The sequence below is a fragment of the Streptopelia decaocto genome, assembly GCF_964273445.1.
Source record: "Streptopelia decaocto genome assembly, chromosome: 2".
NCBI classification, from domain to species: domain Eukaryota; kingdom Metazoa; phylum Chordata; class Aves; order Columbiformes; family Columbidae; genus Streptopelia; species Streptopelia decaocto.
The window spans coordinates 113687937-113703143 of NC_138655.1; the positions used below are offsets into that span (position 1 = coordinate 113687937).

General features: G+C 41.9%; 1 protein-coding gene across 1 annotated transcript in view; it reads left to right on the forward strand.

Moving 5' to 3' along the window:
• Nucleotides 1-5578: 5578 nt before the first annotated feature.
• AOAH (acyloxyacyl hydrolase) overlaps nt 5579-15207 on the forward strand; it is a gene marked incomplete at its 5' end in the record, with an annotated part of 82151 nt that continues 72522 nt past the window's right edge. The window contains 2 exons of the mRNA XM_082045962.1: nt 5579-5703; nt 6096-6250. Of these exons, the coding sequence (XP_081902088.1) occupies nt 5579-5703; nt 6096-6250 (280 nt within the window). The remainder of the gene's footprint in view (nt 5704-6095; nt 6251-15207) is intronic.

Here is a 15207-nt window from a genome sequence, read left to right on the forward strand (position 1 = left end):
TTCTTCCATGCAGCCAGACTTCCCAGAGCATGAAAATTCTATACGTGGCTGGCTGACCAGTGAGTTGCTTAATTAATATTTGAAAAATCAGATTGCACTGCCTTTGCATATTCATTTATGGTTGATGGATGCTATTCCTGCAGGGCCATTTTGCTGATGGAAACTGTCCAGCTCACCTGCAGGTCTTTTATTATTGAAGCAAATTGGTGAAACATCTCTTTGAAAAAAGAAAAAAATAAGTCCCCCACCCTATTACTGAACTGCGAAGTGCCATCAACAGTACATATGTTGTACAGGTCCCCTTTCTGAGTACAGAAGTCCCAATAGGAGGCTCAAAAAATATGTTTAAATAATCTTGTGAACCTCGGTATGTGCTAAAAATGCCTCCAATGGCGTTTACCACTGTTCCCTAACGCAAACACTGGGAATAATTATCTTTTGTTGGCAGATGTTCTGTGTTGAGATCAAGAGGCTGTTGAGCCGTATTTCTTTTATTTGCATTACTGGAGGAAAGAGCAAATGGAACAAATGTAATCAAACATTTATTTTTCTTCTCCTTTGATGTCATGGTGCTCCCCTTGTAAACATGTATAACCTGAAAGCATCTGGGGCAAGATTTTCCCCCTCTGCCACAGCTTCAATCAGTGCTAAACCAAGAACCTAATAGTGGGTTACATTTCTGACAAAAACCCGATGCACTAGCGATAGATCTGCAGATATCATAGAATCACAGAATCATTTTGGTTGGAAGAGACATTTTGGCTTGCCTAGCAGGCTACTGGCTATTTATGGCAAGGCAACAATGGGAGAAAAATGCCATCAAGCTGAGTGGGTAGTGCTTGGCTCTTACTTCTTTGGGATTTAAATGAGTACCCAAAGTGCAGGGCAGCATGGAGTCCATCCCAGGGTTCCTGACTTGTATTTATAGCTGGCTCTGAGTGACTGTTATCTAAGTGTTCCAAAGAAGCCTTTCTAATTAGTCCTTTCTCAGTAGTATTGCCACACCCTCTTGCTTCTTAATTGCCAGAGTTGTTTATTTTGTCCAGATAACAGCAAGAATTAGGTTGTCTTTAGATCCAAAAAGGCCGACAATTATGCCCACACAACTCAAACTGCAAAATCTATGTTAGTCAGGTCACTTCTGAATTTGTAGTGTCGTCTGCGTGTAGTAAGAACAACAGCCAGGTTTGTTTTTCTGCAGTAAAACTGATGAACTAAGGAAACATACTTCACTACCAGTAACGCAGCTCTATTTTTCACAGGTTCCCTATTTGAAAGCCCTAACAGTCTTGTTCCCACGTTTTGTTATACCCAAAACTGAACTAAGTCGCATCAGTGATTTACATTTCCAAGAGCTCAGGTATCAACAGGTCTTGCAAGCTGGGACAGTTAATTTCATTAAAGGTTGCAGAATAAAGGATAATCATCTCAGCTACAGCTTGGCAATAGCTTGGAACAAATTTTCAGGTATGAGTGTAGGAAAATATTGGTTTAAATGCTCTCCCTGCAGCTTTGAATGACAATGAGATAGAGAGAGAGTCTGAAATAGATGCATAACTTGAACTGCAAGCAGCAACTGATAAGGAAACTGGGGCAGAGGGAATGACTCAGTTGGCTGTGGTGCAGTAGCAAATCCACATGGGGCTTTGGGAATGTTCATCCCTGCCAGTGATAATGCACCAACCACAGAGATGATTATGACAGTCAGAAAATCGGAGAGCAGTAATGAAAAATAACCAAAGCAATGAACCAGTGGGAACTTCAGAGTCAAAGGGCACAAAGGACAACGTTTTGAAAATAAAAGGAAGAAAAGGGATTGAGAGGATCTTTGATTTAAAGGCTTCTTCCTGCAGGTTTTATCTCTCCAGACACAAAAATACAAGGCTTATGTCTATTCCCTTAAGAACTGAACAACATGTCAAAAAAGAGAGAGAGACAGAGGGAGAGAAGGCCTTCCAAGATAACATTTAATCATCATAAAAATGTGTGCATGGATGTGACAAGGAGAAAAAAATGCATATATTTGAAAAATAAATATGTAAGAGAAAGCTAACCAAATAGTAAAAAAAAAAAAAAAGGAAAAAAGAAAAAGTGCCATAATGTGTGCAGTGACTTGGACAGAGTAGGATAGATAAATACACACTGCCAGCTGATCTCCTTTCAGAAGATGACTATTCCGTGTTTCAAGGGAGCGTCTCCCTTTTTCAACCAAGTGGTCCCTAATGCCGACAGATGACATATCGATGCTTACGTGTCCTGTTTTGGGGTTTCATGCAAGTATTTTCCATTATCTTTTCAAGGGCTTTTTCAGTATATTTGCTATATGCATAAACAGGCCTTTAGGGACCCATTATAAAAAGCAGCATAGAAAATAACTCCATCCTCACATCTCATTTCACACTTCCAGTGGCAATCACATGAATGTGTCCCCTTTGGGGAAAGGGTGACTCCTAAATTGTGTTTAAGCCTTTGTTCAGAAAGTCAGAAACGGTAACTCATTTACATTGCATTTCTATCAGGGGCAGCAAAAGTGGAGGCTTACATGTCACCTAGCTTATTTATCACCACCACCCAAGCCAGTGTATATTGGGTGTCAGGAACTAATATGGAAGCACAAGAAATTAGGGAGTGTTGTGGGAAGGTGCATGTAACTACATGTGCACATTTTTTATTTATGTATTTATTATCATTAGTCCAAGCTCAGCCTTGAAAACATTCAATTTACCCCACGTCTTCTGTCTAGCAGTGTGAGAATGACCCGTGTGTCTGCAGAGCTGGATCATTGCCCAAACACTGAGGGTTTCCTGTCTGCAAGAGAGGATGTCCTCACCACACCTCTGGCTCTACACAGTCCTCACCCCCTCTTCAGAAGTGACATGTGGAGGCCTGGAGAGAGACAAAATGTTGACTGCATTCTCAGCTCCATTAAGGTGTGTAATACTGCAGACAGGTACTTAGTGGGATTTCCAGGAGTTCATTCCCACAGCCCAGCTGGCTCTCATGGTCCCCCAAGGCAAGTGTCAAGGCCCTTGGGCACCTATGGACCATAACAACCCTGGTCAGCCCCACCTGGGACCCTCACCCAGGCATGCAGCTCAGCTCTGAGCTGGACCTGGTGCAAACACATTGAAAAAAATAAAACATGAGAATTGAGGGGGACAAAGATATTCGCAAGCTGTCGGGTTACCCTGCCAGACCTTTTTTGGATAAGGGCCATCACAGGCATCACCCCTGTGCCCTGGTGCTTTGCAGAGGGCAGAGCTCTGCTCCCCCATCACTCTTGCTGCCGCACTCTTTATTTATAGGTAGGCAGCACCTTCCGAGTCACCCTTGTCTCAGGTTGGCTTCCCTGACTTAGATGCTGTGCACAAGCCTAATGGAAGTGTTTATGATCACATCCCTTCCTTTGGGACAGACCTAATGTGTTTTTTACCTCCCATTAACATTGTTCATGCACTTATTAAGATTAAGAGACAAAGTCATGTGCTCCTTCACTGCTGTAGCAAGGCAGCTTTACGTCTTACTGTCTTTGGGTCTTAGGGACCTGGAAGTAACATAAAATCTACTTGGCAAAAGGCAGGGCTTGCTATTTGATTTGAGTGGGAAGGAGAAAGATTTAACCCCAGGGGGAGGGGTCACCTTCCCAGCTGGCCTCTAAATCTGTGTATGCAAATCCCTCATTTGTCTGACCAGACTGAGTATTTCAAAAGCTTTTGGGGTTTTTGTTTAACTGGTTTAAGAGCTTGGCTAATGCATAAGGTATAGCAAAAAACAGCTCTGTGCTACACACGATTCTGAGTTATCTCACCACTCCTTCCACAGCCTGAAATGAAAGAAAATAAACAACTGATTACAGGCTAGAGCTGTATGCTTTACTGGTTTACATGCCTGGGAGCAGCCTGGGATCTATCTATATACTTTATAAGTGCCGTTGTTTAGACTTGTATTTTGCCATAGATTTAAAGCGGAAACCATTCCGAAGACCTCTCTGCTAGGAAGATTATTCTTGCCTATTATTAGCACTCTGCTTTTTCAGCGAGAGCTCATGAGCCAATATGCAGAGTTTTAAAGGACTTCAAGGTGTCATTGGGAACCAAGTGATATGTGTGTTAAAAAGGGTTTAATGGAGCTGCAGTCACTGTAGCACAGTGTCTTTTTATAGCAAGTTTTTACAGCATTAAGAAAAACATCCTGCAGATTTCAGTAGGATTGGCATATGGATAAGGTGCTTTGCACTATGATTTTTGTTTATCTGCTATGAAAAAAAAAAAACCCAGCATTGCTAGCTATAGAGAAAACGATAAGCAGGAGCAGGTCTGGAAAACTCATGCAACAGCTATTACTTCTATTTTGGGCTTTTTTTTTTTCTTTTTTTAGGAAAAAAAATACATTTGGAAACCCATGTCTTGGTTTAGAGAATGGAGATACGGAGTGATTAGTATTCACATTGAAGCTTTTAACAGTATTTTTTTTTTCCTCAGAGCTGCTGTATTATATTATCGTTACCACCAGGCAAATTCTGCTTATCAAAGTTGAGGCAAACTTTCTGGGACTGTGTTTAAAAATGTCACAGGTCGGGCTCCCACAGAAAAGAAGTAGTTTGCGAAAACTACATTAAATATGAAAGCCAACCTGATGCCTGCGTAGTCATGTTGATCTGCAGGTATGTCTGAAGATTTGTCATGGAATCACTGATTTTAATGTATTTTCTATTTCTCCTTTTACAATACCATTTACAAGCCTCCTTTAATTATGCCCGGGATGCCAAATGAGACAGGCTCCTCATTACCTTGAAGCAACCCAAGTCAACAGCCTGCCCACTTCTGAAAGAGCCAGGCAAGGAGTGGAAGGGAAAGATGAATACCCACAGCCAGCTGGGGAGGTAAGAAACTTGCCCAGGGTTATACAAAAAGGCAGAGGTAGAGGTGGGATGTAGCTTTGGCCTTCCAGTGCCTCAGTCCTACATTGTATTCATAGAGCCAACCTTGCATGCACAGGGATTGAGCTGTTTGGACTTTACCTCTGAAGCGATGTCATTTAAACACATTTTACTCACTGCTTTTGCTTCAGACTGGGGAACAACTGGTTTCTGCCTTATCTGGAGGATTAAAAAAAAAAAAAAAAGAAACAGGGAAACCTTTAGTTGTTGTGACTGCCAAAGCAGGAAAAGCTCAGGATTTTTCAAGCCTTGCAGGCAGCTGGGAGCTGCAAACGAGTGCGCTCGAAGCTGATGTGAAGAGCGGTTCAGCCCCCACAGCTGCCTCCTGTTCCCATGGCTTGACCCCAGCAAAAACAAAGCCCTGACAAAACCCTGGTGTGGGAGCCCTGTCCCTCTCACCACTTTGTGACTCCAGCCCCAGCGGCACCTTGCTTTTATTTTTCGTGCCTGGTCCTCTCAAATGAAAATGCTGCTTGAAAAATCTTACAGAAGCAGACGGAGATATATATATATATATTTTTGTCTGCGGAGGAGGGCAGAGTGGAGGCAGCAAGGGGGAAGGGTTTCTGGAGTTGTGTTGTGTTTTTTTTTTTTTCTTTTTGCAACACTAGTTGTTCAGGGGAGTGTCTTACGTTATTAATGCTGAGTGGCTCCAGCAGCTACTGTGGTTTAAGGTCGTTAGTCATCTGCCGCTACGGCAGGAGAAGCAGCAGCGCTGAGCCAGAGCTGTTCATGCAACCCCCTTGGTCCTCCCAGGCCAGCAGGTTGGGAAGAGCTGCAAACGGGGCAGCGGGGGCGTGGGAGGCGGGTGCGGGGAATGACCCGGGGTGCCCACGTCTATGGGTCTCGCTGGGATGTGGTGGGTGCCCCCCAAAATGGACTGAGAGGGGCTGAGGGGTATGCAGAAGGCAGGAGCCAGGAGAGCACCTGCTATGTGTGGGTGCGAGATCCTCTGTGCACCCCATGAGAGGGCAGATGTGGGTGTCCTCCCTCCAGGAAGCAGCTCCTGCATTCCGTTTAGCAACATGGGCGTTGAGCCTCCTTTCACAGCAAGCTGCTCATGAGAGAAGGATGCAGGATGCTCCCTGAGCATTCAGGGAATACAGGTCCATATGTACCCTTCCCACCTGATTTCTTCCTTTTTTTCCTTCCTTAGGATGAGGGGGTCAAGGCAAATATTCCTTAATTTATTCTGCATCCTCTGGCTCATGCTTCTGCTAAAGGCTGCCTCTTCCTCACCTCTCCCCCATGGAAATGACCCACCAGCCCCTTCGTTCCCCTCTGGGCTGTACAAAGGACACACCTGTGTTGGTATGTATTCAGGTTTTGTTTGCCTGCTGGACTAGTTCATTTGTTACTTCACCAGTGAGCTGAGAATTCCTCTGCACATCGTAAATCATTCCTTTATCTATTTCAACAGCTATACTACAAAATACTCACAGTCTTTGTTGAAATAACCACCAAAGATTTTACAAGGCCAGCATGGTGTCTGGAACTATTTTATGATTTTGTTTTTGAGTGGCTGCTTCCCAAAGTTCATGTTTTTACTCTGTGGGGAACGGCATCTGAAAAGCTGGCTTTAACATCTGCAGGTCTGGAAAGAAGTTGTTATGGGGTCCTGGTATTTGTTAGGGTTCACGATGCTTTTTGATTAACTGCAGGACGGCAAAGGTTTCCCTCAGACTTGCCCAGGGTCTCCTAATTGATTTCATTGCCTAGGAAACAATTCTTAAGAATTGTTGGTCCATATGCAGGCCAGAGAGCTTTGTGGTCTGGATGGCCATCTCCGGGTAGCCAAGTTGCAAGGTCTGTTTCCTCACATTTCCTTTCTGTTTCGTGAGCACATGCATCTGCATGACATGTACTAAAGTGGAGCGGGCATGTTTTGGCAACCCCTCCTCTCATGTCACTTGGTGACTGTGACGATCTCCACAGCAGCTATAGCTGGGGGTATCCTATAGCCTCAGCTGTTTAAGTGATTCCCAAAGCAAGACCAGTTATGCCAAAGTCAGCATGAACTGTGGGTATTTCTGCACCAGAAATGCCCTTGGTGGGAAACTGTATACCTAAAGAGATGTGGTAGCTTATATTTAATATGTGAGCAAGTTTTAAATGATGGATATAACTCATGCATTGTGATCAAACATTTTATTTTATTTTAGCTTTTGTGCTGTAAACATAAATCCTGTCACAGTTCTCCATCCTTTAGAAGGAAATATTTCCTTTCAGCCCCAAATTATTTTCTCTGTGGCTCAAGGAGCACAATTAGAAATAATAATCCTACACTTGATAAAAACAGCTTTTTTCCTTACTTCTGAGCTGTCTGCAGTGCCCCTGCGGATTTTGGGGCTGGTGAGGCAGGGTGAACTGAAAGCGGGGTGAAGTCAGGTCGGTGAGGCTTGCGGAGCCCCTGCTGGGGTTCAGCCACCAGCCAGAAATTGAGAGCAAGTTGTGAAAAGCAGAAATGGCTGTCAGAGGCTGACCTTGTTTGGGCTGACAGCCACATAAGCAGTGACCCAGCAGCTGCCAGAGCGAGAGGGAAGTGGTGGCTTTTAATGGTGAGATCTTTAGGCAGCTACCATTTCAATGTCGCAGGAAAGGCGGTGAGCCTGCTCACCCACATGATTTTTATGCTGCTGTTTTTTAAATGTCAGGTATGAGCATCCTATTGTCCCAGCAAGGCTCTAAATTCCTAAAGTGACTGTACATTGGATTGAATTTGCCTTGCACAAGATAAATTGTGCACCAGCCTTTTTGCTGGGACCACTGAGCATCTCCCCAGCATGTTTGGTCAGCGGGTAGACAGCAAAAAAACTGCCTCCCATACCAGTTACTCTCTCTGAGGTGTCCATTCACTTAAAAGCCTCCACATGAGCTTGACTTGGGACCAAAACAGACCGTCTACACTTCTGTAAACCACAACCTAAAAATGAAGCACACAGGGCATTAAACCACACAGGCCAGGGCTAGCAAGGAGGGCTGCTGGCTGCAAGCCCAGGAGGCCACCTCTCAGCTTTCAGTGATCATCTGCTCTCTCAAGTAACCCTTGAAAACACTGACAAGCCATCCACATCTCTTCCTTTTCACAAGTGGGAAAGGGAGCAGCTGTGGGTTACACCTGCTGTGGCATGGAGAAGGGATAATGTCAGTTCTTGTGGCAGATTCAGTGACCAGCCCTTTTAGGAGCAGAAATTAAGCCGAGATTAACTTCAGCTGTGGGAGGAAGCTTGTGATTTCCTTTCAACAGCTCAACCCCAGACCCTGCTAGCTCAGTTTGTCATCTGGGAAGGCATTGGGAGAGAGCCCCAAAAACTTTTTCCATGTCTTCTTGCCCTTATAGATCAAGATAGCTTTTTTAACATGAAAAATGCCAAGTATGTAGGAGATTTTATTGAAGAAATTGAATTTTCAATGCAAGTTAAATGCGTGGTCAGATGTGTAATCTTTCAAAGTTATTTGCCTCTCTTTTTCTGAGGGAAATGAGGTGTCTGCACATTGAATAATCGTTTCTGATCACTTCTGTGTGTGTACCACCTGCATGATCGAGATTGCTATGTTAGTAGCCAAACCAGTCAGAAAACGGATGCTCTTTCAGTAACAAACCCAAGAAAATATTTTCCATTAAGCCTTTCCACTGAAAGTATCACACTTATTAAAGAAAAATATAGAAATGATATGACAGGAGAGCAAAATGCAACTCTGGTAGCTCTGTTGAATGTGATACAACTTGATTGATGCCACCTTCTGTTGCCCTTGCTAATAGTGCTCCCTGGGTTGGCCGCATCTCCCCCGGTATACTCTGGTAACACTGGGAAAGCATCTGGATGCTTCAAGGGACTTTCCTGCCCTTAGCACATCCTAGGAAATGTATTCTGGGAAGCACCTATATGCTGATACTGAATAAGGCTGGAAGAGAGGAGGGTAAGTGTCCAGGGATGTGCCACAGCAGGCTGAACAATGCAGATGACATAGGGGGAGGTTGACCAAAACATTTCTGCTTTCAAATTTTTATTTGTCTAAATAAGAAGGTGACTTTTTTACAGCAAACTTGTGTTAGAAAACATCTGGAGAAAAGTTTTAGTCAGCCTCAGTAACTACAGAAAAAGTCACATCATTTTTGCTGCATTTTCTTGAAAAGTTTGGCTGCTTCATGCAGGGAAAAATCTTTTCATAACTGATTTGGTGTAAAAGTAAAGCATCCGGAAAGTGTTCCCACTTGAAAAGGGCTTCAATACTACTGCCCTTTAGAATTATGGAAAAGAGAGGCAAAGGACCTGATGATGATCCTCCTGGCCATAAAATCAGATGTAGTATACCAAAGCAGTTCCTAACCATCTCCAACCTGCTCTTAAATAGATACATGGTCTTTCTTTGGCCCTGTAACTAGAAAAAAAATTCCCAATATCTGACAGTCTCTTTTTTCCATCAGTGTTTCTTGCCTCCCAGGCTGGAAAGAATGCCAGCCTTTTGCATAACATGAAATCAGCTCAGGTACTTCCTCTGGGCCTCTTGCACGCTTGGTGTGTGATATACTCTTCTGCTTTTTCCTTATGGTAGACAAAAGGGTTTTAATAAGTTTTCCACTATGCAAAGGCCCATGAAGCTGTTTCTCCTCATGTAAAGATGGTGGGTTTTTTGCTCTGTGCACTGTTTTTGAAGCTGGATGCTAGGTCTGGTTTTTATTTCTGGGTTTGTTACTGACTGGCAGTATGGCTTAAGGGATTTATTCAGGACAAGACCTGGAAACCCTTTTGCTAGGTACAACCTCAGAATTTCAGTTGGACATCCTGACAACAAGATGTTGTGTATTTTTCTCTCAAAAAACAAGTTTGAAAGAGCCCTTTAGATACTCAGGTCTTTGATTTCCCCACCTGTTAAATGAAAAAAGTACTGCCTATTTCACAGGGCAAGTAAAGTTTTACTTAAGTTAAAATTCACAAAGACAGTACAGTAACACTGTGAACTGTTCACACTGGTGTTAATGTTTCATCATACCTAAGATCATGTTCTTTAATTTTCTACTACTTCTGGTTAATTTTTAAAGGTTTTATTCCACACCTCTCACCACCCTGAATTACAACAAAGCCCTTAAAGGGTCTTTGCAAATTATCCTGTTCTTTAGCAAAGGTGAATTCATCCAGAAGGATGTGAAGCAACCTCAGGAAAGGCAGAAGCTGCCCTGGAGGACACAGAAAGTGGGGGAGATACTGAAAAGCAGGAGGGAACTGCTGTGTTCATCTCTCTTCAACATGGTGCTGAAAGGAAATTTGAGGAATCAGTCAGTTAAACATCAATTCCTAGAAAAATCCTGCAATAGTTAATAAAACTTTGTAAAAGTGCCATTCAGAAGTAAATATGAGTAAGATCCTCACTGGATTTATCAAGGAGAAACAATGTCAGATCAATCTAATTTTCTTTTCTGGTGTGATAATGGCATGTAAGCACAGAAGGAGTAGTAGATATTACAGCTGGACTTTAGCAGGGATTTTGGCACCACCTAAGCACTAATCTAATGGCTGAGAGATATGTGACATTGATTAAGCTTCTACAGGGCAGGACAAAACTGATGGGTGGCCTTGTTGAGAGAGTAATTACGAGTGACTCACTCCCTAAGTGTAAGGATGTACAAAATGAGGTCTTTCTTGGACCTCTGTTTTGAACATAGTATCATTCAATATATTCATTAGCCAGGATAATGAAATAGTGTGCTATTAAATTAGCAGCTCATTTAAAGCTGAAAAGGTTTGCAATGGAGGGCAGGATTAAATTCATAACAATCTTGAAAACTTGGAGTACTTGCCCCCCGAAAAGATCATTTTAATATGGGTATGTTGAAGGCACTTCAGCAGAAGCACAATGACACACGTAGCAGATGAGGAACAACCAGCAGGGTAGCATCCCTAGGGAAGATCATCTGGGCTTAGTGGCACGATGATGGCATGCTGTCACAAAGAATGCACACGCTGCGTACACCGAGATGTGTCAACAGGAGAGTGACAAGAGGTTTTGTAGAAAAACAAACATGAACTGTAAAGAAAGACTGAATAAATTGGAATTATTAAGTCTAGAGAAGAAAAACTTGAGAAAAAACACGATATCTGTCCTCTAAAACATTAAAGGGGTGATCTGTTCTCCAGGTTCATAACAGCTATGGCAAGAAATAACAGAAATGGATACCAGTAGGGACATTCAGGTTAGGCAGAAAATTTTCTAATCGTAGTGATAAGTGAGCCCTGTCACCAGTTCCTGAGAAGGCTGTGGAAGACCTCATTAGAGATCTTAACAGATCTGTGTCTTCCCTGTCCCTTTGGAATGACATATATGCCATAGATCAGCTACTAGGGCAGAGGCTTGTGTGAGATGACTTCTGCTAGGCTGGCTTTTCGGGGTTTCTGTGCTGTGACCACAAGAACCATTTACAAATAGCAAGGTTTATTTATTTTCTCCCCAGCAGCAGACTGCCCTGCTCCTTAGGCGATTAACTTTGGCTGCCCTTATTGGAAGGAAGGGATTAGTCAGGGAGTGCTCAATAGAGTCAGACAGCAGCGCTTTCCATCTCCTTTGCTCGCGAGCAGAGATCCTGCAAGTCAGCAGCCGGGAAAGCAAATTTCCGTGTCTTTATACTTGATATAATGCCATTCTCAGCAAACTTTGCAGGTCACCTCTTCCCTTAACCCACTAGCATATAATTCCTGGCGTATGAAGAAGCATGTTTTTGAAATGTATTTTTAGCGTTGATTACATTAAAGAATGGATGTTTCCAAGCTTCCCAGCAGTGTAAAACACCAGCTTCTACCTGTGTTGATTTGTGTGATAGTCAATGTCCCCAACAGTTTGCCTCTGTCAAGCTGCGCGTGAGTGCAGGGATGAAATATGCCCTGTGGTGCGGCAGCAGGACCGGTGGCATTTGGAGTTCCCAATAACCTCAACACAATGGAACACGCCAAATGGACTTGGAGGCTTTTAATAACTGCGCTCAGACAAAGCAGCTGTACACATATTGTCTGGGGAGGCACCATGACAGAACGTATAATTTACAGCTCAGTGAGTTCTGTAAAAAGGCCATGCCCAATATCAATGTAGCACTACAATGTATTTTGCTCTAAAAGGCTGGGAATCGACTTTGAGTCCAGATAAAGCAGTGCCAAGCCACAGAACCTCTGTTCACTTCATCAACATTGTTCATTTTACTCAGTGGCAAAATTTGGCCTGATGATCAGTAATAAATATCAAATCTGACCATAAAATTTTTTCATATGATTATACTTCAGATAAAAGAAAGACAGGCATTTGAGCAGTACTGTAGTGATAATAAAGCAGCTATTAAAATAAGAATGTTTTCTACAGGGATTCACATTTTTCAGCAACTGATGGTAAAAATTTAATTTTCAAAATCACACCAAGTCTTATTGAAAGTTTATGTCTGTAAAATGCAAATATATCTATCAATCACTATAAAAAGATGTGCTTAGCATACCGACATATATACATGTATGTGTATGTAAATACACAGTCATATATATTTTTTTGCTCATTGGTAAACATGGGTAGTCTTGTATGCTTTTCTTTCTGGTGCTTGCCTTTGGTATAAGTTTCTTTTTATAATCTTATTTATTTAGTATTAATGGTCTGGTTGGTTGCTGATTGCCACAACGTGTGTGCCTCCCACACTTGTTCATATGTTAGCCCTGTACAGAACTTCTGCTTATGTTTAAGCAATCACTTTAAGCAGTTTTAGGAACTGTATATCCGAAACAAAGTTTGTGCATTCAGAATCTTAAAATGGTCAAACCATTGTGACAAGGATGAATATATCCAGTTCCATTAGCTACCCCTGCAACCATGCAGCCTTCAGTAAATTTTTAATACACTTTTCTGATTTGAAAAAGAAAAATATGTTAATGGCACACATACATACACTTTTTTCCCCCTCTTAATTAGTGCAGAAAGCATTTCCATCGGAAATGCTTGGAGTTATAGATTTTGTTAAATAAGGTTCTTTAAAGTGTAATGTAGGAATCACTAGGGATACATTTGGCTGGCAGGTATGGATACCAGAGTCTTCTACTAGACAGAAACTGAATTTTCTGTACTGGCATAACTGTATCACAGTCCTCTTTGGGTGTCTTAAGGAAACAATAATGAATACATAGAGCTCTGAAGCTAGGGGTCTGAAGTGGCTCACTGCTATTGCATGAGCAACAGAAATCACAATTGATATTCTAGGGTTACAGAGCTACAATGCACTCAAAGTACTGCCATATTGATATTAATATTTTTTAAATGTCTTTAGCCAGTATACTATATGTAATTTTATGCCCAGTGACAGGTTTGGTTATAGTGTACTATTTAGCATTTCCAAGATCTTTTATGACACTTAGCGAATTTAGGGGGAAAAGGTCTGGTATATGCCAACAGATTTGAATATGGATACCTATAATTATATTCCATCACTTCAGTATCTCTGTGAAATACATTAACACTGTAAATGGAATAGGAAGCAAAGTCTGAGTTAAAAGACTTTTACACTCAGTTCCTTTTCTAAATTACCTTTCAAAGCAACAAATCCTCTGCCTGTATATGGGAAAATAACTATCCTAAGTTTGAATGTACAGGTATGTCATTTGAGCTTTATATTTCCACACTGGAATGAAATCTTGAGGTTATAGAGGACTGTTCTTTGAAAGTATCAGCTCAGTTCTGAGAAGCAGCAAAAGATGGCAAAATGGGTATTGAGAAGTATTAGGAAAGGAATGCATAGTGAAAAAGAAAACATTCCTGTATCGTAACTTTGCATTTCCATGGTCTGCCTGTACCTAAAACACCCATGTGCATGTATCCATCTCAGAGGATCCCCATGTGAACACTCTTATTTCAAACAGGAATATCTTGTTCTATGTTGAACTGGAACTGGATTAGATGCATTAGAAAGGAGTTGTTTTTACACCAGATCAACAGCATCTGCATGAGAAGTAGCAGTATCATCTTTTGTAGACAGGCTCTGGGGACTCCTCATCCTCAGGCTTTAAGAACTGCATTTGAGCCTATGATCACCTCTAAAAGGAAGAAGCGAAGATTATGTTTTGGGAAAACCTTCATCTTCTGTATAAAACCAGCAATGTGATAGATAGGTTAACTTACACAGGGTCTCGGTGCTGCAGGCAGATATTTGAGTCAGAGTTTTGCCTCTTTGCCAAGAGAGGCTCCGGCTCCACCAGAAGTGAGCAGGGTGACCACAGCCCAGCTGGCAGGGTTTGCAGGGAGCTATTTGTGTCCAGGGCCACTTTCTTGGGCTTATTTCCTCCTTGTGCTCCAGGGGGTATGTTTAATTTATGGCTGGGGAACAGTGATATGGTTGGAGGGGCAAGAGATATCTCCAGCACCCAGGAATGTGAGCAAAGGATGGCAAAGAAGGATGTGCCAGGTGCCAGAAATCCCATTTAACAGAGTTTTACTCAGACAAATATATCTACAAATCTGAAACTTAGAGAGGCAGCTTTCACTATCCAGACACTTCTTGACGTCCCTGGGTATAATTCTAATTATAGAGGCTTTCAAACGTGTGCGGCAGAAGTGGATTAAGTTAAATAGTCTGCTCAAACTGCCAGAGGCTTCACAGTGAAGAAATGAATTTCTCTAGCTCCGATTTTTTATTGGAGTATGATTTTTTTTTTTCCCTGAGCTTATTGGAAATGTCATTTTATTATTACACACTATTTTCAAATTCATGAAGAGAAGTACTTCCTGACGTATGAGTTTTCAGATTACTTCTGCTGAGCAAAATGGTTATGGTTTTCTCTTATCTCTTCAGAAATTAATAGCAGATGGGACAAACTATCATGAAAAGAGACAGGCATTTTATTAATACCAGAGTCTAGTTTCTAATGGCTGGTAGGTATTAAAATATCAATGAATTTCTTCCAGAGAAAGCATCCTTCAGCCTGTCAAGGCACTGAAACCTGTTATTGAAGTGTGAAAACAGAGTCAATTTCTTGAAACTTATTTCTGAAGAAATGATGTGCAACTATAAAAAATTTAGAGCTTTTTTTGACCTTTAATTATGAAGCCTATCTACATTGCCTTATATGTGCCCAGCTCAAGAAGAGAAACAAATAGCATGTAAATATCTACTAAATTAAAAGCAAGCAATAGTTGCTAATGACTGTCCAGATCTGGAAGTGCTTTTCTACTGATACCAGACTATTATAGAGCTTAAATTCTCATGCACATCATAAGTAATTGAAGTAGTGAGATTTCTACAGCCGAAG